Genomic DNA, 25783 nt, shown 5'->3' on the forward strand with positions numbered 1-25783 from the left:
TAGCTGTAATATTTCCATTAAAATAGCAGGAAGGAATTTAACATGAGCATATTAAATGCTGTTTTGAATTTTTAGGTTATTGTGTTTTTTTGGATATGGGAGGCAGTACTAAGTCTCCCCTCTATGTGATTTATCAGTAGTATTATTCTGTGAAATCACTGTAGTCACATATATTTACAATAATTCTTTACAATAACGTGTGAAAAATTTTACAAAGTTCAGACAACAGAATATACTCTGCAAGCCAGTATGAGAAATTTTCCAACAATTGTAAATGGTAAAAAGATCAAAAGCATACGTCCCAGTGGATCCCAGTGGATTGCTAAGTGGAATGCTGAGAGGCTGCGGGCAGATGCTGAGAGAGTGGGGATTTCATAGTAAGAAAATATAATACCTAGAGGCCTCAAAGGAGAAAACAACAAAGGACTGAGAGAAAAGGTTGTGCTGCCGAGTGTGCCAAGTTCTGAAAGTGGAGGGCAATGGGGGGCAATAAATGGAATATTATAGTCACCATGATACACAAAGCATTCCTTTTACCAATCCACTGGGATCCTCTCAGAGGTTTGCTTTTGATTTTCTTACCGTTTACAAATGTTGATGAATTTCTCGTACTGGATTGCAGAGTAGAATCTGTTGTCTGAACTTAACATTATTCACAGGTTAATGTAAATTATTTACTGTAAAGGTGTGTAACTACAGAGGTCTCAGAATATTGCTACTTGAAAACCACAAGTAGCAATAATTTAACAAAGCCACAGCTTTATGAACTGCAACTTAGTGACAGAAAGGATACCCTCCATTCACTGTCTAGTTTTATTTTTCTGAATTTATTCAACAAAGCATACGCTCAACTGTTGGCAGTCATACAGAGATCATTAATGCAATAATGCAACTGGTGACAATGAGCCAGGGTTTTTTTTAAATATAAAAAACGAGTAACTTTAATGCTTACTGTTGCTGCTACCCATCCATCTTCACAGCAGGAGGGTGAAAAAGCCGCAGCTGCATATTCCTTGCCATCTGTAATTCACCCTGTCTCCGAAGGGATAATGGAAGGGAGCGAAAAAAGGAAAGAAAGATTGCTTTAATTAAATAAAAACTCATCATATTTCTCAGAAACATTTCAAAGTGTTTCAACTATCAGGAACAACTTTGCAATGTTATGCTTACATGCACCTTCTCCCTTTAACAAAAGGCAAGGTTAGAAGGCACTCGAATTACTTGGGGCTAAATTCGATAGCCCCCAGAACAGGAACAAAGACCTAAATGAGCAATTAGCCCAGTCGATACGATGTGATGTTGGCAGCTTGCCAAGTTTATCCTGCCTGCATATTTAAATGATTGCTGTGTTCAGCCATTGCTAACTATACCACTCATCAGTAGGGGGTTGCGAAATTGCAACTCCCAAGTCGGACCCATACACTGCTTAAAGCAGCTAATCTGCGACGTTTGAAAGGGAGGGGCATTATGGCTGCAGCAGGTACCTGCAGTCATGCGGGAAATGAATGTGACCTGGGATACAATGGGGAATGGCACTACATTGGAGACAATGATCTTCAAGGTTTTCAGATGTTGTGCTGGAACCCTTGTGGAGGAGGTGGAAAGTAGGAAACACACTAGACACACTCTCAGAAGGTAAGGAAGCAGATAGCTGCAAAGATCACTGCCTGGAGTGACACCCTGGAGGCCTGCTGAAGTACCACAAGAAGATCAGTGACCGCACCTGAACGATCAAAGTCAATGGCTGCATCTTCAAGCACCATACCCAACCAAATACACTTCAGTTACTGCTCAAATTACTACAACCCCATCACCAATTAATCTCGATGAATCAGGACTCACACCTTTCATTCACATGCTTCATGTAAATTTCACACACTTAGCGCACTTGCAAGCCTCACACACATTACAGCATTGCCAGGTATTCAACTATAACAGCTACGTCAGACAAACATATTGTATGAGACTCATTGATACACTTCCCTCTCTTTAACAAGATGAAGTGGTACATAACCGGAGGCGGAAGAAGATTACCAGAGCGAAAATGGCATAGCTGTAGACCCCTTCATTAGACAATGTTTTTTGATTGACAAGCTGTGGGAGGTGTCTATATACACGTCTTACTCTGCTCTCCTTCCTGCACCAATACCTTACTCATGTGCCTTTCTCTTTTTATTCCACATTGCAATGCAGAAACAGCACCACCTCTCAATTTCACATTCACAGCTTCTAGCTCAGATATTGACATTGTCAGTGCCTAGAAGAAATTAGAGTTGGGCTGTACATATGGCAAAACACTGAGCTTAAGTGGCCCATGAGGGCAAGGGACAATGATAGTGCAAATGCCAGCTCGCTGGAGAGTGAAATTACACAAGTTCTGCCAGTCAGTGGATTCAGATAAGCATTTGGATGGGGAAGACTACAGTAAAAAGTTGTTGGGTTTGCAAAACAAAAAGCTTGATGCATTGTAAACCTTGCCAGATTCTCTGTGATTAACAAGAGTCCATCTCCATTTTGGCACTAAGCTTTGTACAGAACTCCGATCCAATCTTTTCCAGCATGGAAGTGCTAGGTAACTGCTTGAGTGCATTTGTAGATGAAATCCTCATTCAACATTAACCAATACCTTAGCATTCTTTGCAGCATAAGTAATAGCCACTCAATGTTGGAAAGCTGTTGTAGAATCTCTGACTGCTGCCCACTTAGAACTCAAATTCCAGACATCATAGCTCTGGATTGCATTGTGTGAAAGGATATGTTCCAAATAATTTGTGACATAAAGTGAATTTTTTTGTTCATTGTTCTGTTGCCAAACATCTTACATCAATGTCCTTTGGTTCCTGAACCTTTTCCCAACGGGAACAGTTTATCCTCATCTGCTCTGTTCAGATCCCTCCTGATTTTGAACGCATCTATCAAGTTCCCTCTCCTCTATAAGGAAAACAATAAGCCAAGATTCTCCAATCTGTTGATGTAATTGAGGTCAATCCTCCTTGAAGTTATTCACATAAGCCTTTACTGTATTCTCTCTTAATGCTTTTTATATCTCCTAAAAATTAATATTTAGAATTGGACGCATTACTCTATTGGCAGCAAGTGGTGACTCTCAGCAGGCACTGCCTTTCCTGTTGCTGCTCCCTCAGTAGGGCTCCATGTGTCTTTGAAAGGGCTCCGTGGGAGGCTGTAGGGCTTCTGAATGTTCTTTTGAATGAGATGCTGAACTGAGACCCCAGCTGCCGGTTTAGATGGATGTAGAAGATCCCATGGCATTATTTTGAAGAAGAGTAAGAGAGTCATTCCTGGAGCCCAAGCCAACACCTATCCCTCAATCAGTATCGTGAAAAGTTGATCATCTCGTCCTGATCACATGTTTGTTTGTGAGAGATTGTTGTGCACAAATCAGCCACCGTGTTGCTTACGTTTCAAAAATGATTAATTTTCAGAAATATACTTTTGAAATATCATCAAAAATACTCGTCTTTCTTTTTATTCTCTGTTTCTTATCATTTAGTAACCTTTCTATCCGCACTGTCATTATCCCTTTTATTCCATGGGCTTCAAATTTGCTGACAAGCCTATTATGTGCTCATTTCCCAAATACCTTTTGCAAGTTCATGTTCACAACAAGATCCACATTTCCTTCATCAACTCCCTTTCACATCATTTCAAAAAACTCAATGTATTCACTTCAATACAATGTATCTTTACTAAATCTGAGCTGGCTTTTTAAAATTAGATCGAGCCTTACCAATTGACTAGTTAATTTTTTCCTGTATTGATATTTTGTAAAGTTTTTCCACTGAGGTCAAATTGATGGACCTGTAGTTGATGGTTTTATCTCTTGGGCCCCACCCCAGTTTATAAGAAGCATTGGAAGACTATGGCCCATGTCTCCATTCTACCCTTACCTCCCCCTCTGGAATTGAGTCTAATGATGATCATGATGATAAACATTGTTGATTGTTGGAAAAACCCATCTGGTTTACTGACATTCTTTCGGGAAAGGAACTGCCCTCCGTACCCAAAGCGATATGGTTGACCTTTAGCTGGTTTCTGGGCAAATAAGAATAGACAATAAATGTTGGCCCAACCAAAATGGTGAGCTGCTATGAATGAATAAACAAAGCAATATAACAGAAAGTGTCCAAGTGGATAGAGGGGTGCCTGACATCAGACTGCTCAACCCCTATGAGGAGAGAATCCTGTTGCTCACAGGATAAGACCAGGGATACTCCTGCTGGAATGCTGAGACATCCATGTCTTGTCAACAGAGTAAGTACCACTCTTCTGTTGTAGCTTTCACATTAACCCCACTCGTTCATTACACACCACTTCTAACCACTGCCTGCTACATCTTCTCTCCCTTTACCTTGCAGGTACCACAACTCACCGGTATAGCTCACACGAAATTAAACCACAACTTTCCCAGAATTGTCACAAAAGTTAAAGATTTTAAAATTAACACATCAGTCCCAGGTTGATAGACAGCACAGGCTAGGTTCCTGTACTGAACAGGAATGACTGTTTATTACAAGCTATTAGACTCTAGTTACAGATAAATGGTCATAAGCTGTTGGCATATGACACTAAAAATTGGTCAGTTCACACTGACAGTACTGGTCCAGCATTGGCTCTAGTCTGGCCGAATATTCACATGTGCAGGGGACACGCTGGTCTTACTATTTTGGTCCATCCATCAGCCCATGACATGCTCAGCGTCAAAGAGGAGGTCAGGAGACTCATTAGCTCAGCTATCTAGGTTATCATGATGGTGGGTACCAGCGGGACGTTCCCAGCCTCAGCAGAGAAACAGTCAAGTCCACCAGAAACTACTTCTGAGTGGTTCTGAGAAGGAGAGTCCCAAGGTCTCAGAACAAGCATCGGGCAAAGCTACCTCCTGCACCCACCACATACTCTGATACTGATACCTCAATGGGAACATCAGCCTTACCAAGTCTGGGAGCACAATTTTCGGAGCAGATCACTGTGACAATGGTTGGCAGAGGGAGTGACAGCCCAGGCCACTGGCACTCAGGGTACTGTAGGAGATCAGGAGACAGCAAGAACTGCAGATGCTAGAATCAGAGTCAATACAGTGTGGAGCTGGAGAAACACAGCAGGTCAGGCAGCATCAGAGGGACAGGAAAGTTGATGTTTCAGGTTTATACCTTTCATCAGGACTAATGAAGGGTGTATACCCAAAACGTCGACTTTCCTGCCTGTGGTGTTGGCTATTCAGGACTTCATCCACATCCACAGGGAGGAACGGAAACAGCAGACAGGGATGTGGGACGCAATGGCCTTCATTGCCCAGAGGCTGCAGCTATAACATGGGGACCCAGTGACCTCACGCCTGTGATTGCCTGGCTGCCTGTATGGACAGATTGGCAGCTGCCATAGGTTGTCAAGTCCAGCGCCCTTGAGGTCGGCTGAGTATGAGCACACACCTGCACACCAGTGCCCCAGCCATGAGACGCCAGGACTGAGCGTATGGCACTGTGGGAACTAGGTACCTACCATTCTCTCCGGGTAGACCTTCCTCACAAGGAGATGGGGCAGTGCCATGATGCTCCAGTAGAAGGAGGAGCTACGCAAAGCCCCCACAGAAATCTTCACTCAGGATACTCTCGAGGTGCCAGGCCCACCACCTCCACTTCCACCCTTACCCAGCCTGTCGCTGTCCCTGCAAGATGAAGCTGAGGACAGTCCACCTGCCTCCGGTGAAAAGATGCTTAGAGTATCAAGGCTGTCCAGCCACAATCACTCCCTATCCCTATGTCACTCAACAATCAACTCGCCACGGCCAATAGGCTGCAATGCCATACAGGCTCTCCCCTTCCCAGAATCTGGGACATCACTGAGATAGGACAAACGAAAGAAAGAAAGAAAGAAGGAAAGAAAGAAAGAAAGAAAGAAAGAATGATAGAATGATATTTGAGGTCACTTTGGTGGCACAGGTAACAGGAGACTGCGTATAAACTTTCACATTTATATAAATTTAATAAATTTTGCACTACATCTGCTTGTCTGAGTCTCATTCTAGCCTCAATTTTATTATCATGATGCCTAACTTCATATCTATACAAGATGTACCATGGATCAATGTCTGCATTGAGACTTTGCTTTATACTGTGGGAGCAAAATGAACAGGGTATATATAGGGCAATGGTTTCTGCTGGCATCATAAATATTCTGGTTCTGTGCGTGACCTATGTCTCCATAAATGTTGGTGTTGGACATGGTTCTCAGCAATGCCAGATGCAGGGAGTTGTACAACTCACAAGGAGCTGAATCATTAGGATTGCTGGGAATTAAAGAACCTGTAGTGCAAGGGGCTGTGTTATTTATTTATGTTATTTCCCTCTAACGGGCCTCACATCAGCGGGTCTTGGAGCCCTCTCCCTCACAGGTTGTGTCACTTGCCCTGCCCAGTATGACTGTGGGTGCAGCCAATTTTTTGTCCAATTTGTGTACTTTCGACATTTTAGACAGCGATTTCCAGCCTCTGCCCCTATGTGTCGATGAAGCTGAGAAAGTTCACATCCTCTTTCTTTAGGCAATTGCTATGAACCATAACTTCCCCAGGTCCTCACCCAATTATCTATTATCAGCCTACTCCCACCTACCTTTCCTGACATATCAGAGGCGACCAGGACCAGTGTGCTCCTGACCATGAACAAAATCCCTTTCCAACCATGTTATAGAATAAAAATAATTGTCACCCCCTTCAGATGACCTCCCTAACTCCCTGACCCACCACAGCCTGCATACCCCAGTCCCAATCCTGAAGAGTAAGTTCCTGAGTTTCCTCCCTGTAGCAGCAGCTCCCCATGCCCCATTATTTCTGCCAAATCTTCTTCCTTGTCTCTCTGAACAAACCTGATGGATGGACCGTGGCCTACCCCTTGAACGATTTAATTGAACACCCCCAGAGGAGAAGTACCCAGACCGCTGGCTGATGTTTGCGCATCTCCCTGGTTGTGATATGCCTACCCTCTGGACTAGCTGCTATGGAGCTCCTGAACTGATTGTGACCCATTCCCTGGATGACAGAGGCATAGACCCCTGACCAAGAAGAGCCTAAATGAACACGTGAATGTGGCCAAGCCCTGCTCTGGTATAAGAGGCTGCCTCTGACTGTGCTATGGCCCCTTGACTGACAGGTGTTTCCATAGACTTTGGTGAGGATTATTCAAAAAGGTGGCATGGTGGCTCAGTGGCTAGCGCTGCTGCCTCACAGCATCAGGGACCCGGGTTCGATTCCATCCCCGGGCGACTGTCTGTGTGGAGTTTGCACATTCTCCCTGTGTCCGTGCGGTTTCCTCTGGGTGCTCCGGTTTCCTTCCACGGTCCAAAGATGTGCAGGTTAGGTGGATTGGCTGTGCTGAAATTGTGTGTAGCGTCCAGGGATGTGCAAGCTAGGTGGATTAGCCATGGGAAATGCAGGATTACAGGGATAGGGTGGGGTGCAGGTCTAAATGGAATGTTCTGCAGAGGGTCGGTGCAGACTTGATGGACCAAATGGCCTCTTTCTACACTGTAGGAATTCTATGATATTCCCCTAAGGCTTTGCTTGCTGCCTGTTTGCAAACTGCTGGTTCTTGGAGCAGATGTGAAATTGATTAGTGATACATTAGTTTCTTAAATGTCCTGCAATACAGCTCTGTGCTTCTTAAACATCCTCTGAATGGACTGGAGAGATGATAAGAGGATCATGAGACATTGGTAAATCTCTGATGCCCATGTCCATGGGCGAACAATGTGTGTGTATATACTTGGTGCCCATGGATCATTACCCCTGGGATGCTAACTGACCTGCTGAGCAACATGGAGGCTGTTCACAGCCAGTGCCAAGCTGAAATTCCAGTTACCCACCCTGACTTCCATGTTGTGTTTGTTTGATGGGTTTGGTAAGATAGGAAGCTGCATGTAAATGAGGTTAATTATGCATTTAACAAGCAATAATCCCCATTAATGGGCAACTCTCGAGAAACACACCTCACAGCTTGGCAGATGTAACGCGTTGTTCCCAATGTTGAAACAAGCCTTGCTGGATTTCTTGAGTGAAGTTGTCACAAATCTTGCCATTGCTCGCATCATTTCAACCCCTAAAGGATTCTGACCACTGAAAGAAAAATTAGTAATGCTAACTCAGCCATCTACAAGCTAAAGCAATGAGAGTTTGACAGCAAATACCTCCACAAGACTACACATGCTCTTATGAACTGAACAACTGACACTCCTTTGGTGCAATGAGATCCAGATTGCGTAGCAGTGACACATAGGACTTTGACAAGAAATTTTACCAGCAATCCCTCTGCTGCATTCTCTGGATTCAATGGGAGGACTATTGAATGAACATCAATGTCTTTCTTGAAGCCATCTCAACAAGCATTCAGGCAAAACCAACTTCGATGGCCTGCATTCACTTGATTGAATACTGTCTCTCCCAACAGGTCCTGTTCTCTCAACTTTCCAAATGACCAACATTCCAGGGGAAGACAAACAAAATGCTACAAAGACGCTTTGAAACTCTCTTCTTGAACCATGGCAGCAATAACAATGACTGAAAGAGCGAAAGAATGCTTTGAGTCCAAGCGCTTTAATAATGAGGCAGAGAGTTGGCAGAGAAAGAATCAAAAGGAGTAAATCCAGTACTCCAGATTCTACTACCTCATGGGAGGTTCTGTTTCATGTGCACAAAGATCTGTGGTTCAAAATTCAGTTTAGGCACATGAAGACTCAGTGTACAAACCCACAAAGCTGGGTTCATGTCATCCTCAAACTGAGGGACAGCCAAATCAATGACCCATAAATAGTTGATACGTCCTTAAAAACACAGTCAGGCTTGCTTTCTGCTGCTAGTCCAATCAACCGCGTTAGGATTAGCTGGACTGTTAAGATTGGGGTCTCGTCAGCATGGCAAGCTGATTGTTTCCATGAGCAGTTTGTTCTTCATATACACCTGGCAGTATTCAGTGCTAGAAGGGCACTGGCAGTGTGCAAAACATTGAGCATGAACAAGTCTAATTTTCTGCCCACTCTTTTAGCATACATTGGAACAAATATAAGTTTAGAACAATATCTTTAATATGGATGAATGTATTCATGTTATATCTAAGATGCAAAAAAGTATGCATATATTCTTTTGCATCATATCTATTCCAAATTAAGCATTTAGCTTCATTGATTTTCCAAAATTGAAAACTGCATTGAAACATGAAAGTTTGCAAGAGTTGTTGTCAGTGTCCACCTAAATTAAACATCAGGTGAAGTCAAGCCTTCTCATAAGGAATTCATGTGGAGGAAAAGCCTCTTAACTGTGCCAGCACAATGTCATCAGACATACATTGAATGTTAAGTATGGGTGGGTTGTGTAATAACGGAGGTTTTGTAAGAACAGAATAAATGCATGAAATGTAGCATTATATATAATTAAATGTATGATTAAATTGCAGTAAAATCAATCTACAGTTGCTTAATCAGCTTTTTAGGAAAGGAATGCTCATCCTGAGCATTTATCAAGCCTCTTGCCATATTCCTTTGGTCGTATTGATTTTTTTGAAGTTTGTCAGTGTTGAAATACCAGAATTGTGGAACCACATTTGATGATACATCTGAAGCTTAATGAAACTCAGTGTGGAAACCTGGTCCTTACATAATGCCATTTTTCTTTGACTACACTTCAGTGAAGACTTTGGAATGCCTTACTGTGTTAAAGTGCAAGTTGTTGTTGTTATTCAATCATAATCATCCCTTCTTCACTTTCTTTGTAAAATGAAAATAAAATGTGGTTATCAGATTGCCAGATCTAGTTATAGGTCTCTTTGATATTATTATACATCAATTGCAAATCTTGGGCACTAGTTTGGTGATTTGCATTTTTAAAAGATTCGGTAGTGGAGGGGCACTGCTGCAGTAGTGTTGTAGAGGCCATGGAAAGGAGAAACATTACTCAAATAGAAGACAAACTGAGACAAATATCAATGACTAGCGCCCACTACACTTAACACTCAACCCCTCTATGTCATGGTATTAACTGTACATCATGATATCTTTCATGAGCTCTCGTGAGGAGCCATTTTACATTGTATGTACATAGTATTGTTGAGAAAGAAGGAAATGAATTAAGAATGTCAAAAGTTATTCAGAAAAGAGAGACCTTATAATAAGATGGAGAGATAGGGACTTCTGTACCGTGATAGGGCTGCCACATCTGTCCAGTTGCAATGTTCAAGGACAGCAGTATATTCTTTTATGGTCTTTTGCAGTTTACCGTAGCTGTGATCTTTATGGTTTTCTGTAGATGACAGCAACATATAATTTGACTTTTGAGCCTTAATAAATTCTTTCAAATGTAGGGTTCGACTTAAACAGCAAGTATAAAATGTGAACTGCCACTGTGGATGTGTGTGGTCACTGCTTTTGTTTGTCCTTCAGGGGTAGTGTCTCCTTTATGTAGGCACAGCCTAAATGTCTTTGTGCTTCTAGACACAACTTAAACATCAAACACCTTCTTCAGAGAACAAACTATAGTGCCAGCTTGATTCCTTGCAGCCAGTTATAAGGTACCAATCGTCATGAAAAATTGAGTCTGACTGCTAATACAAGTAAACCATCTCATGGCCAAAAAGGCAGGGTGGTTGGGGAGTGAATTTATACACATAGTATAAGCAAAAACATGATTGTTGGGGTCTTATATGCTTGGACAGCTTATAAGTCACAGAAAACTATATATGATTACTGTAGATTCCCAGTATAAATCTATGTTTAAAAGCAAAGCAAATACTTTTTCAGCATATCATTTCCTACCTAGGCTTTTTTAGTTATTTTCCATTTATTAATCTGCAATCAATTTACATTCAAACACAAAAAAAATCTATGGAGGACTGAGTGCTTTTACATTTTAGGGGACTGAGGGATACTAATCAGGGAGCTGCTGTACAAGAAATGGGAGATTTGAATAAAAGAACCAGCCACAATCATATAGATGCAGGCTTGGGTTTGAATTGACATCAGCTGAATCTCTCAAAAACAAAAGCTGTATCTGCAAAACAGTAACTGGAATTTTCAAGTCACTTTCAAAAATAATTCACTGCATAATGAAAGATATCTAAGGGCTCAGTTTATTCAAATAGAAAACTATTATAATTAAATCAGTCTCACTGAAGAATAACTAACAGAAGAGAAGCTTAATAGAGAAAACTGAGCACTGTAATGGAAGCCCAAGGGTGGATGTAGTTGTAAAATAATACAATTTTAAAAATAATACTTTGCCTGGAACATATGCCAGTGGACAAAGCAGAATGCATTTTGTTGATTTATGCCAGATGTGTGCTAAAACTACTAAATTCTACATAACATCTCCCTTGTAATATTGCATTAATCCTGTATGTCAGTGAAGCCCAAAAGGATTGCATTATTCTGCTGTGATCTGCCTGTCTGTGTCTCACTGTTTGTGAAATGACTGCAACACCCTTCCCACCACCTAGTCCATTCTTTACCCTTTGCACCAGTAAGAGACAAGTTCATTTTGTGCGTTCTCCTCCGGACTGTCGTGGGAGATAAGAGAAAATAGAAACTGAAAGAAGCGTAAACCAGGAAAAGTCTCTGTTCTTTTCCTAATTGTGTCATGCAATCTTTAGCAATTGAGTGAATAGTCAGGACAAGGCTTTTTAATGACTTAACCAAGGGATTGCTTAGCTGACACAGCACTGGATTTGAACAAAGATTGGAGTGGAGATTGAATTCATTACTTTCTGCCAAAATAAGCAAGAGTGCTATCAAGCTGATGGAAGAAAGAAGAATCAAAGAAAGAAAGAAATTGGCTACAGATTCTTTATTATTTCTCTAGAAGTTTGAAGGATAAGACGTGATCTGTTCAAAGTCTTCAAGTTATTAACAGGGAAGGAACAGGGTAGATAAAGATAAACTATTTCCAATCATTGGTGATTCTAGCGCTAGGGGCATAATCTGAGAATTAGGGCCAGACTATTCGGGAGAGATATTAACAAGCACTTCTACACACTAAAAATGGTGGAGGCTTCAAATTCTCTACCACAAATGGCAGTGGATGCTGGATCAGTTGTTAATTTTACATCGAAAATTGATCATTTTTTGTGAAGCAAAGGTATGAAGGACTAAAGGCAGTATGTGGAGTTAAGCCACAGGTCAACCATGATCTCAGTGAATCATAGAAGAGGCTCAAGTGGCTGAACAGCCAGGTCCTGTTCCTATGTTCCAATCCATTTTGCATTATCACGCAAAAGATGTGCTTCATTGCAACATCACTAAATTGCCACCATCTCCTACCTACTCATTTCTTTAGTGAGCTTGTTTAACTATTTCAAGACCAAAGAGCACCATTTTATGACATATTTCCTTTGGATTCAATCTTTTGACATGAAAGATGTGCCAATTTTTCTTCTCAGCATCACTTCCATGGCTTGAATGTCTCTCATTTGTCTAGATGTCAAAGTCAAACATAATATTCAAAATGCAATCTGAACAAGCACTGTAGTTTTATATGACATCTTCTAAGTTATAGTCTAACAATCACAAACCAAGCAATATTATTTCACTTTTTATTTCTATTTGCTGTTACTGATTCAATAATTTGACAGAATAAATTGCAAATCCATTATCCCGGATCTATTTTCACTTCATCTTTCCTTATTTCAACACCACCAATTAAATACACAAGGCAACATTTTTACATATCAATGAATAGTATTTTGGCTGTGTTGACTTTCTTTTGACATTGAATTTGCCATTTGATGATTTTATTTTTTGGTCTTGAAAATGCCTGGCCTCTTCTATTGATTAAGGCCGAGGAATTTGTCCTTCCAAGCCTTTAAGGTAGTGAAATACAGTGCCCATGTCTATTACAGGTATTAGGGTCTTAACAAAAACAAAGTTGCTGGAAAAGCTCAGCAGGTCTGGCAGCATCTGTGGAGGAGAAAACAGAGTTAACGTTTTGGGTCCGATGACCCTTCCTCAGAACCAGTTCTGAGGAAGGGTCACCAGGCCCGAAACGTTAACTCTGTTTTCTCCTCCACAGATGCTGCCAGACCTGCTGAGCTTTTCCAGCAACTTTGTTTTTGTTCCTGATTTACAGCATCTGCAGTTCTTTTGGTTTTTATTAGGGTCTTAACGTGATGCCAACAGCATGGGTTCAATTCCCACACCAGCTGAGATTACCATGAAGGACTCTCCTTTTCAACTTCTTCCCTTCAGGTTAAACCACCACCAGTCATCTCTCTCTAAAGAGAGCAGCCCTATAGTCTGGTAGTGCCATGGCAACCTAACCTGCATATAAAAAGGCAGAGCATAAAACCTAATTAAACCTTCAGCCGCAAGAAAACTACTTTGAAACATGACAAGTTTTCAAAATATATTTGCCTGAATATGGAGGTGAGTACATCTCCAAATGACCATTCATTAAATTGCACTTCTAATAATTTGTAAAGTGATCTAGAATAACTTTCACCAATTTTTCCATACATTTGGTACCTATCAGTGTTTTGAGTCACATTGGATTGTCAACTATTCTGAAAGAAGGTTGCGGATGCTGGAATTCAGAAACAAAATTAGAAACAGCAATTTGTGGAAAAACTCAGCTTCTTCAGATAAGAAGGGTCACTGAACCCAAAACGTTAACTCTGCTTTCTCTCCACAGATGCTGCTAGACCTGTTGAGTTTTTCCAATTACTTCTGATTCCGATTTTGTCTGTAACAACAGAAGCTGTTTCTTTTGAGATAGAAATGTGCTCTAAAAGCCACTGAACCAGGAGCAAGACAACATTGTAGTCAAAGTAATAAAACTCCGAAATTGTGAAATTGGGTGAAGGACTCTTCCCCACCTGTTCCAACTTCAAACTCACTGAAGAGCCAACCTCTGGGCACTTCAACTACAAGAAGACTAGCAGTTTACTGAGAATCTTCAGATTTTACCTTCATTCCAGCTGAAAGCTCAGTCCATCTAAGAAGCTCCAGGATTATGATGGAAGAGACTGAAATAATCCCAAAGTGTAATTGTATTATGATCACACTCACAATCTTGACTTGGAAATGTCTCATAGTTCTTTCAGAGTCACTGGATCAAAATCCTGGAATTCCCACAATAACAGCATTGTAGGTCTACCTACAGAAAATGGACTACAGCAGTTCAAGAAGGCAGTTCACCATCAGCTCCTCAAGGGTAAATAGGGATTGGTAATAAATACTGGCCCAGCCAGCAACATCTCATGAATGAATTTTTAAAAATCTAGTTTCAAAATCTAATTTTTGTGTTTATGATGGTGTATGTAAGGGGTATTGTGCTGTAAACCTCTGGGGTAGCTGTTGAATAATAAATAATCTTATTTAGTTTTACATTCACAAAGTCTTCGTTGGCTGTAATCAGGAGGGCAGGAGTTAGGCCAAGTAGAATTGAAATCAGGAAGCACACTTTTATATGTTCCTCATAAGCTTATTTCCTACCTTCATCTCTTCTGAAAAATATTAACTTTTTGCTCAGTAGAATTCCACAAAGCTGGTACTTCCCAGTGACCTGTCCAAATGCCAATTGATGTTACAGAGGAAATTCAGTGATTCCAAACACCTGATGGGTGTTATAATTAAATGACATTTAGGCTGAAGATAAATCATTCTCAAACTTTTACTCGCTTAGTATACAACCATTAGAAGTTCACAATGTTAAGTTATTGGATACCATGAATCGAGACTGTACAGAATCTGAGATTTTGGTGACAAGGTCACAAGTGTCAGTGTCTGTCAGCACAGAGAATCACAGTCCCCTGTGTTGCTGATACTTGTCATCGACAGGTATCTCTGTATTAGATGCTGGATCTTGAATTGAGAATGTAGCCCTTGTAGCTTTCCTGCTTCTCTATCCTCTTCAATGCCCTCCTGACCCTGAGGATTCCCCTGGGTTCAAAACCTGAAAGTCATGCCCCCAATGCCAGCCACATCCTTTCTTTTAGACCGTCCTATTGTGATTGACAGCTTTGCCTCTGGTCGTTCTGCTCCCCTCAAGTGTTTAGAAACTGATACCCTTGGCCCACTTTACATTCAGTAGTTTAATTGTCTTCCATTGAAGTGCCTGCAGGATTCCAGTCTCACCAATCCCTGCACCCTAGTGATTATCGCCGGGCCTGATAAGTACCCAGAAATTGCTGTGACGTTTTTTGCCGGCAATTTCAGATACTCAGTCAGAGGAAACGTCCTTTCTGCAACCATTCTTGTGAGCCCTTGAGGAATTTTGTCCAATGAGATCACCTCTTAATCTTCTAAACTCTAGACAATACAAGTGTTCTCAATCTCTCTTCTCGGGACAGACCCTCTATCCCAGGAATTAGTTTGGTGAACCTCTGCAATACTCTGTCTATGGCAATTATATTCTTACTTAGGTAAAGAGACCAAAGTTATACAAAGCACTCCATGTTTATTAAAGCAGTATTCTATACAATTGATGTGAGACATCTTTACTCCCACACCTAAATGTTCTTGCATGTTAGCTCTCACTGACTTACATACAAGGACTCTAGAACCCTTTGGACATTCACACTTCTCAATATCTGACCATTGAAGAAATAGCCCACACTTCCATTCCTTGTACCAAATTAGATGACCTCACACATATCCACATTGGGTCACTTGATCTCAGCTGGCCAGCAGGAAACATGCTGCAATGTGTTTACACTAAGCTAGAGACGTGAAAATTTAGCTGTAGATTCTGCTTCTTGTTTATTTATAGAAATTCCCATCAGAGAGAATGCAGGTAAATAATTTTCTCTGGTGGATTGGATGATCCTTGGCTGGGATGGTCTCCAATGTTGAATGACTCAGACCAGACTTTCCAATACCTTCTACTCTCCCACTCCATTATTTATTTGCAAGTGGATCTGGGATAAGCAGAAAGGGGAAAAAAAAAGCTTGCAAATGCAGACTGCTGTATAACCACTAAGTCTTTCTCCTCACTGCCTGTTACTAGAATGTATTGGCCTTTGTGACAGAAATGAGAAGAATGCACCATTGTAGTTCCCATGATCAACGTCATTAAAAGGTGTGTCTGAATGTCACATTTATACAGCTAACATTATTAGCTACTTAGAAAAGTTTCATCTTTCATGTTCTGTTTGTATCTTTTTGTGGATTAGTACTTAAAGTTTGAACTTACATTATACAACTATTTTTCAATCGTGCTGTAAAAACAGACCACAACTGCATTGTCTATTGTAGGTGTTTTCAAAAATTCAACAAGGACATTCTCTGCCTAGCCACATTCCTTGTTAATAAAATCACCTTTAAGGTCAATAGTTTATGTCAAATGAAAGTAAAATCTGATCATCACATTACTCTTTGTCGCACTTCAGTGGCTGCTGCATTTCCTGTACTACCAATAACTTTACATCAAAAGATACCTCTTTGACAATGAAAGCACCTTAGTTCATTCTAACTTTGTGAAAGATGCTAATGTAAATGCAAAATTTTTGGGGGGAATAGCTTGCTGGAAGACAACTTATAATGAGGGTGCAATTTGGCACAGCCAGAACGTCAGTCATACTAAAATGATGCTTCATATGCATAATTCACTGAAGTTCAAATTTCTAATTTCTTGCCAATAGAGAATAAAAATAAAAAAATGTTTGCATAAATCAAGTGGTAGCTCTCTCACCCAAGTCAAAAAGCTCTGGATTCAAGCCGCAGTCTAGGTTTTGAACCCACAAAAGCAGGCTGTCACTCCAGCTCCTTGCAGAGGGGCTGTCTGTGACATTATTCAGAAACCCTGTCCTTTCAGGAGTATGTAAAAGATTCCAGATCACTATTGTGAAAAAGCGGATGAATATTCTTAGTATTCTGGCCAATAGTCATCAAAAATATCACATGAAGATTATCTGGTCATTACAGAGTGATGAGAGAACTTGCTGTGCACGAATTGGCTGCTGCACATTACAAAAGCAAACCATTTTCCAAATGCAGTATTAAATAATTTACTGAGGTTTAATAAAACTGGTTCCTCAGGTGTTGGTATTATAATCACCAAAAAAAAGTACACCTTTTGATTTCATATTGAATCTGGTAGTAGCAGACTGGCCTTATGGGAGTAAGAAAGTTTAAAATTATATCTATTTGACTCCTGATTTGTTTGAAAAAATATTCAACTCCAGCTTAACCTTCTCACAGCCCCATGTTTAGCCTTCACTTTCTCTTCCCCATCCCCCATATTCCATCATCCCCGGGTCAATTGCTCAAACTTAACCAGATGCTCAAAAAACCTTATATCTGCTGTGCCCAGAGCAAGATTTAAACTGCATTTTCAAGGCCTCCTGCTCCTTAACTACTCCAAGATCTAACTATCTCTGCCCCCAAAACTAAAATACTTCCATTTGTACAATATCCACTTCTTGGCTTTTTCTGCCACCATACACAAATTCCCACATTGCCAATATCTAGCTGCCTAGAAGACAAAGTTCCATCTATTTTCTAGTGATCAGAAAATACCTTGCCAAAAGCCTTGTCTATTACACTGTTTTCTTGAACTTGTCCAGTGTAACCCACTTTGATCTTTCACGTCAAAGGAGATCAAAAGGTACATTAGGATTTTTGCTATGTTGTTGCATTTGGAATAAGCACTATTGTAACTCAATTGGCAACAAAAGAGCTTAAATGGTCATTTTACGGTCCATAATATGAGGTTAAAAGGTTTGATTTAAGCTGATTTTTGTTCAACATTGTTGATCATGAATACAATCAAGTGGAATTAAAAATTGATCCTATTCCAAACGGTTGAAAAACTGGGAACTATCTACAAACGTTTAAATCAATTAGCACAAGTTCCCACCAACTGTGGTTTTGCACAGTCTCATATCAATCTGCTTTGGCCATGTAATTTCTTGCAAAATATGCATTTTCTTTTTACAAGATTAATAGCTCCTTTACTGTTCAATTTAGTCATCCATGTCTATGCTTACAAGCTATTTTTGCGTTGTTTCACTTTCAAAATCAACAGTGAAAGACAGCTTGATTGTTGTACAAAGGAAGTCCGTTGAGTTTTTGGAATGGCTGATACCTCTGCATGTTGGCAGGGGGCAGCTCCAACCCAGTATTGCATTATTTAAAGCTGCCACAGACTAAGAAGAGTCTTCTGGCTGTGCCAAGTTACTTTCAGTTAATGCCATGATTGACCCTAAAAAGACATTTGAGAGGAGAGGTGAGGAAGTGGAAAAAGGTGGTTAATATATCAGAATCACTGAGGTGAATGGCTTCCAATTAAATATTATTTGATAGCTGCACTGAAGTTGGTGGATGACTTGGGCTCTTTACAAGAGTACTGCTTGAGATTGGTACCAATGAGAACTGGTACCACTAAGCATCGCCACAACAGATCACTGCCTCAAGAAAAGGCGGGGGATGGGAGGAATTCAAGATGAGTAGACTTTTTAAAGTCATATTTAATGTTGATTTTATCAAGATAAAATCAGCACAACAGCATCCATAAATATCCTGCCCAGCTCATTGTGAAATTTGTCATGCAATAGGGTTGTGACTACTCTCTGGTTAACAGCAGAATAAATAGATCAGTAAAAACATGGCAATGTTAGATTGAAGATGTCAAGGTCATAGTGGTGATCTTTTCTGACAATGCAGTTGTACATACTTCAGTAGAGTTGAAATAGCAGCCCTTTGGTTAAAAACAGCACATCCCTTATTCTGGCATAATAGGAACTGCCGCTGCTGGAGGCTGAGATTACACGTGTAGAGCTGGATGAACACAGCAGGCCAGACAGCATCAGAGGAGCAGGAAAGCTGACACTTCAGGTCTGGACCCTTATTCAATTGTTTTGTCCACCTTAATATTTGAGGACTACAGTTGCTAGACCAACAGCCAGCTAAATTGACAATTGACAAGTCTAAAACTGAATTTCAAATATTCCATCATATTTAAGTTCAAAGTACAATTCAAATGTGCTGTTATTTTGCAGGCAAATTTCCCATTTGTGTACTATGCAAAGGCATGATCACACTTCATTGAAGTTCAACTCAACATAAAAAGGTGCCAATACAAGTTTGTACAATGAATTCAAGAATCTTTATTAATATTTAAACATGTGATTTGCTCAGCATTTCAGTGTCATTGAGCAGGATGTTCAATAAATAATAAATACTCAGTGCATAATAAATTAAGGAATGAAAATGTCCAGCCACAAAATGTGGTGCAAATGTGTTTGAATTTTCAGTTCTCTGTTCAAAGAACTGAAGTCAGTTTAAATCAGCAGCATGAGCTGCATTTTAAAAAAGTGTCCTTACAACTTGCAAAGTCCAGGTATTCTTAATACTTTCAACTTTCACCTGCTGCATACTTTCCTCTTGCTTTTGGGAGCCACGACACATCCTGCTTTTTTGCAGGAATAAAATAATTTCTCCTTGCAGTGAAAATACTGACATTCCTCAGGCAGCTGCCACATTTCAAGTACTTGTCCCTTTAAAAATCAGTCCAATAAAGCAGGATTGTAAAATGCATCTGTCTGGTACCGGCCCAGCACACCAAACAAAATACAACTTCCTCGTACCGCCTGACAGATTGTTACCTTGGGTCAGTTCCAAACTGAACAAAGCCAAGGCAAAAAAAGTTTTGCATTCCAATTTTTAATTAAATCTTTGTTGCACCATATTCAATGCATATTCCATTCTGGTACGAAGTTCTTGTGAACACCCAGACATCAGCAATGTGGAGAGCTTGAATGTAGAAGAAACTCTATCTTCATTGATATACGTAAGGAGGTATTCCTCATTGTGGTTGCAAATAATTATTTTTGTATGATCGTGATAAAAGTTCACCTGAGAAAAAGTACAGAAAAGTTACTTAAAATGACTCTTCAGGACATGAATTACCTTGTTTCAATAAAATGGTCTACAAATTTCTCTAGATGCTAACTGATATTAATTTACTTCCAGCAAGTCATTTTTCCTTCATCTTGTGTAAATTTATTGTAGGTAAACCCAAGTAGTTACTAGTTCATAACTGGAGTACAAGTTATTAATATGGCTGATCTTTCTTAACCACAGGTTTAATTCATACATTCTGGTGAGGAGATTGTCAAACCACATATTACAACCATTTGCTAATATAGTATACCAGCAGTCTGAAACAAGATTTGTAATTCTATCTCCCTCCTGGGGAGGATGTCTCACCTTTTCAGGTACTCTGGCCAATAAGTCATTAATTAGATTAGACTTGCATCTGACTTGACAGGTTGCAGCTTAAACATGCTAGTACATACTGCCCCAAAAAGAATGTAATTCTCACCTGGAATGTGCCATCACTAAACAGCATCATCAGAGCACGATCAGATTTTAACCATTGAAGGAGACAGAGTTTGGGTTTCTGGGCATCTGTTGAACTGGGCAGATCACCACCCTGTAAAATATGATCAGAGCTGTTCATGATATCTGCTTTACAAAGTTTTAGTAAAAAAATGTACTGGTGGCTATACTAATCATTGAACAGAAGCAAAGGATGGTAGCAAGAGGCTTCAAAATTAAATACATATGGAGCAGGGATAGATATTTCTTGCAAGTTGGTATTACAAACTTAATGTTGCAGTCGTATAGGACTTTAAGAAAAGTATTAGGAGCAGGATTCTTGCTGAAACAGAAAGCACAACTCAAGGAACAAAAACATTTGGGTTTCTTACCTCCATTAGATTTTCTTCCATGTAGTGTGCAAAGTACTTCAGAATTGTCACTTGACTAATTAGTTTCTCAGGCACATCAAGTGTTGAAAAGATGGAACATTGGCCCAACTCTGCATAGTACTGAATAGTTCTGTGAACAGGAAATATATGCTGCAGGTTAGTACCTTAAGAGATACTGGTCCATTTGATTGAAAAGATAAAATCGAATCAGTTATTAGGCTACATACTTTTTGTCTGCCAATAGGCTCATATGAGTTCCATTATTGAAGAGGACTCCAACTGTGTGATCTGACAGCTGATACCCAAACCCGTACTTATTGGAATAATCCACCCATTTGGTGACCCACTGGAAGGAAAAACTCAATTGCCGTTTTGGCAGACAATCACCTGGAAAAGAAGCAAAAATTGACACTTACTTAGAATGCTCAAGTTGATAAATGGTCAATTCTGACCATCAAGTCCAGTACATTTCAAGAGAACTGTAGCAGTTCTTACCTTCTGGCATATTTTCAAGGCAGCCTTTTAGTACTCTTGCAACTGTGTCAGCAACAGTTCCCATGGTACTGTCTTCAAGAGCTACAAAAAGGAGGAATCATGTTAATATGTATAGAAATAGTCAACCAAACCATTTAGACTTTCAGAAGTAGTGAAGTTGGCACTGATTGCACTAAATATACTTCCACCACAAATAAAGCTTAATGGACTAGATTGCTCATTCATCTCTGCATTTAATAATGTTTGAGATTAGTTTCAATCTACTTACATTCACTACTACTGCTGCAGCTTCCCAAAGTTCCTCTCACTATCATCCTAATCGAATCTCTGATGTTTTGTTCATTGTCCTTTGCTGGTAAGGGGGTGTCTGGTTTGACATAGACAATTGGTGACTTGCTCAACAACCTTGACTCCTGTTTAAAAAGAAATCACAAATTTTAAGAGTTATGGATCCAAGCACCGATCAATCCTTACTGAAGTATCAATACATAACCTAACAAAAATCCATTCTCCTCAATTAGCCAAGTTGAGATCACCCTACCTCATCTGATCGACTTTTGTTGCTCAACTGGTTACTTAGTGACATTTTCTTCAAATCATTCTTCAGCTTGTATATTTCATCAACATCATCTTTTGCTAGTTTGTCTAAAAAAGGAAATACAAATTGTTTAGTGCACCAAAGCACGTGTTCAAGTACCAAAATTTGAATAATCGGTCAGGCATTTTCTAAAATTAAAAGGGAGATGACCAGAATATTTTTTATTCTGCCTTCAGTCATTGTTTTTGGTCATCAAATCAAAATAATTGATGCAGCATCATTTTTCACTTACTGTGACTATCCAAAAACTTGGCCTTTTCCTTCTTCCCACCAAATAGTGCTGCAGCTGCCTTTTTGAAGAAGCTCTTGGCAGGGCTGGACAAATGAAAATCTGGTGCATAGTGACAGCAGGTCTGCGACAGTCTCTCGGGTATAAATCCCTGCAAGAGAAAGCAAAAAAAAAGTTTACATTTGGCGTATACACAAATGTAAAGAGACTTGGAAGAAAAGTTAAAAAGGACACAAAAGTTAAACAATGAATTTGTGTAATGCAACAAACCTGAGTGAAGAAGTCATAACGCATGATATCATCTAAACTTGGCCGATCCTCTGGATTTCTTGCAAGCATGCTGGCTATCAATTGTTTGGCAGGTAACGACAGTGAAGATGGCATTGTATATCTCGCTTCTCTTATACATTTGTAAGTTTCTTTCAGGTTGGTTGTCTCAAAAGGGGGTCGCCCCAGTAGCATTGTATACCTTTAACAAAAAATTTTTTAAAAAATCAATTCCTCCATCAGCTCCATAATGTGAGCTAATTTGTTAAATGATTACATTGGGATTAATTTTAATCTTCAGTATTCCTGGAGCAAACCTCTTCATGAAAGAAAATTAGCCATATATGTGGCTATACTTGATAGGGAGGGAGCTCACATGGTTACCAAAAAGATCACAAGTTACCCCAATTGTGCTTAGAACATCCAAGCAAATTAAATGGCACACAAATACAATACTTACATTACACAACCTAATGCCCAGATATCAGATTCACAGCCATGCCCTTGTTTGTTGAGAACTTCAGGAGACAAGTAGTTTGGTGTGCCACAGATAGTCCTGCAAGGACAGCATAGGGGTTAGTACCAAACATAATCTCATAGTATTTTCCACAATCAAAACTTCAGATACATCTGGACTCCTTACCTGCTCCTTTGCTCCACTGGTTCCAGTTTTGCCGCTAATCCAAAATCTCCTATTTTCAGTTCCATGGACTCATTGATAAAGAAGTTTCCTGCAATTAACAAGCACAACTACACTTAAAATAGTATTAACAACCACGTTTTCCAGTTTTTTTTAAAAAAGAGATTGGAGACATTGATACTTTAACTATTATTCAATTTAATTCATAATTTCTACATACAGATGGAGAGATAAATTATGAAGCAACATAGTTATACCTAATTTGAGGTCTCTATGTAGGATTTCTTGCTCATGTAGACACTTCAGTCCTGATACTATCTGCCGGAGGTAGTACCGTACTTCTGGCTCTGTCAGCACCTTCCTAGCTTTCAGTATGTGAGCCATTGACTAGAAATACAAAGAAACAGTTAACAATGACACATCTTTTATAAAAAAGGCACAGGCAGATGTTGCACTTCAAGTTTAATTATCAGGGAGAAAGGATCAATACTTACTCTTCTGCTGCAGTGCTCCAACAGGATATAAATGTTTTCATTATCTTCAAAGTGATGGTAAAAGTGAACAATGTGTTTGTGGTGAAGCGTTTGGTGCAGTTCAATTTCTCGATCGATCTGTTTTTTTAAGAAAATATAAAAGTCAGACACATTTTGCTAGGAACACTTATTTTCCTTTGTTATTTGCAATTTAAGCAACCTCCAGATTTTGATCAAAGTGGCAACGTTGCCAACTTCTATTCAGGTAAATCGATAAAGTTACTCACCTTTTCTCTCTGATGGGGTTTGGCCACTCTCGAGTGCGGGATGATCTTTGCAGCATAAACACGGTTAGTAGTCAGGTCAGTCATCTCATAGCATTTCGCAAAACCTCCCTAAGCAAGAAAAGAATTCAAGAGTTTTTTTTAAGGAATATAAAAAACTCACAAGAACATTGAAGCTTTTGACTATACTGTCACCTAAAGACTAAAGAGATTACATTTTTGTATCAAATAAAGCTAGTTATTGCATTTAACACGCAGTGCTCATTGATAATGGCTTCTGCTGAAAAGCCTTAAAATACTAAATACTGCGGGCTGCATGAACATATTGTTCAATATGCAGCTAAAAATTCTATAGAGATGATCAAGTTGAACCTTTTGCAACGATTCATTCACTGATTGCCTTACAATATTTACAAATATTGTTCATTCAGTGTGCCTTCCATTTACACTCTCTACAAAAGCAATCTCTATTTACCTTTCCTAACACTTTTCCTCTGCAGTAACATTTGCCAGTTGCGGGGTCGGTTATAATCCGGGACATTTCTGTGTTGGAGTATGTTAACTCTCCCTGTCTTTTGTTGACACGGTGTTCGGCGGACTTGCCAAGGGGCTGTTCGCACATCTTAGAGTTTTGTTGGTAAGTAATAGTCCTCAGTAACTCCATTCCCACTTTCCAGCAGCACCCTCCACACTCTGAATGAAGCAGAACGCCGGCCGTGCAGTCTTTTATACCTTCCCCTTCCAACACGTCACAATGACATTCACTGCATGCTCTCGTTACAGCCCTACCACACCGATTCGTCGTTCTGATTGGCTAAAGGGCATATCAATCATTCCACCTCAAGACTTGATTGGACAGAATCTGCGCTGGATGGACGGACTATCAACCTGGAGAGGTATCAATGACCTTAATGACAGCAAGTACTGTACTCTGTACAAACAAGAGTCATCACTGGATGGTGCTTTCATTATATTGGAATACATAACTTACAATATTCAGTTCATCTCCCTGTCTGTACACTCAATAAATTTGTATTTGCAAAAAATGGAGGTGGGCGGAGGGTTTGCATTTTTGTTCGAAGATCGCCTGTCTGTAATATATGTCCAGTCCGTCTTATTGCAACTTTATCAATCATCTCACAGCCGTTATTGTTTCCATTTGTCTCCAAACCTCGGTTTTATTTCCCAACGCGTTGTTAACCACCGTTTCTAAAGCCACCACATACAAATTCATGTCAGGCTGCTACAGTTTATCAGTTACTTTATCTGTAGAACATATTCCTTTCCATTTGCACATATCAAACTGTCATTGTGCGTTTCCATAACTGTTATTTTGTAACGACACAGCAAGTAGCCAGACACGCACTCACTCGATGATAAACAGTTTATGGTTTTACAAGGGGGAAAAATGAGACCAGACAAATAACTGCTTTGCATTTATTCAAGACCGGGTACATTTGTGGTTTTACAATAAGTGGATCAATTCAAAGCGAGACAAATCAGAGATGTTACTATAAATCCATTAATTGTGAGATTCATCATTGCCTTGCACAAGCTAAAATGACGCCGTGTTCTGGTTTTCAGGGAACTCCTGGAAATGTCTCCAGCAATATAATTCTTACAAAGTCAAAGAAAGATTGAGTAAAAGGTAGAAGTCTTCATTCAAAAACGTGCCAATTTCATTTTGATCAATGTTATTCAAAATTTGTACGGCAATGTTTACATCCAGTGTTCTGTATTTTAAATTGTGAATCTACTTAGCTCGATAACAACATTTATAAATTCAGTCTTCTAGGGTTTGTGACAACAGAACACATTTGATTTTTGGTGAAATTGATGTATGTCGACGAGGTAGAAACATATCACACAGAAATCAGGAAATATACCGTCACTTCGTGAAACGATGTGCGATGTAGTTTATTCGTACAGAGCGCCACCAAATGCTCCCACATATGAAATACAGCAGCAGTTACATTGAGTCTGCGATATTGGTAGGTTTGATAAGGATCAACGTTTGTTTAGCTCCACCTGTCGGACAAATGTCAGTCTGAAATTTGCGATAAAAAATTGCAATTGCTGGAAACAGAGATAGTAAGAG

General features: G+C 39.8%; 1 protein-coding gene across 1 annotated transcript; it reads right to left on the minus strand.

Moving 5' to 3' along the window:
- Nucleotides 1-19070: 19070 nt before the first annotated feature.
- plk2b (polo-like kinase 2b (Drosophila)) lies at nt 19071-24377 on the minus strand. The gene is made up of 15 exons (XM_020531646.2): nt 24161-24377; nt 23689-23796; nt 23423-23539; nt 23186-23315; nt 22932-23019; nt 22749-22844; nt 22292-22490; nt 22025-22172; nt 21736-21839; nt 21463-21607; nt 21195-21275; nt 20927-21086; nt 20700-20829; nt 20312-20422; nt 19071-19842 (listed from the first exon to the last, which is right to left on the minus strand). The coding sequence occupies exons 1-15, from the start codon at nt 24347-24349 to the stop codon at nt 19651-19653; spliced, it is 1998 nt and encodes a 665-aa protein (XP_020387235.1). The 5' UTR covers nt 24350-24377; the 3' UTR covers nt 19071-19650.
- Nucleotides 24378-25783: the final 1406 nt, after the last annotated feature.

Source organism: Rhincodon typus, chromosome 1 (genome assembly GCF_021869965.1).
Source record: "Rhincodon typus isolate 14 chromosome 1, sRhiTyp1.1, whole genome shotgun sequence".
NCBI classification, from domain to species: Eukaryota; Metazoa; Chordata; class Chondrichthyes; order Orectolobiformes; family Rhincodontidae; genus Rhincodon; species Rhincodon typus.

What these genes read in the sequence shown, in the direction of transcription:
- plk2b (XM_020531646.2), bottom strand. Translation starts at nt 24,349, where the DNA reads ATGGAGTTACTGAGGACTATTACTTACCAACAAAACTCTAAGATGTGC. An exon ending in GTTATGACTTCTTCACTCAG is followed by an intron (nt 22,173 to 22,291) that starts GTTTGTTGCATT and finishes TTTCTCTTGCAG; the next exon opens with GGATTTATACCCGAGAGACT. An exon ending in TGGAAGAAAATCTAATGGAG is followed by an intron (nt 20,423 to 20,699) that starts GTAAGAAACCCA and finishes CATATTTTACAG; the next exon opens with GGTGGTGATCTGCCCAGTTC.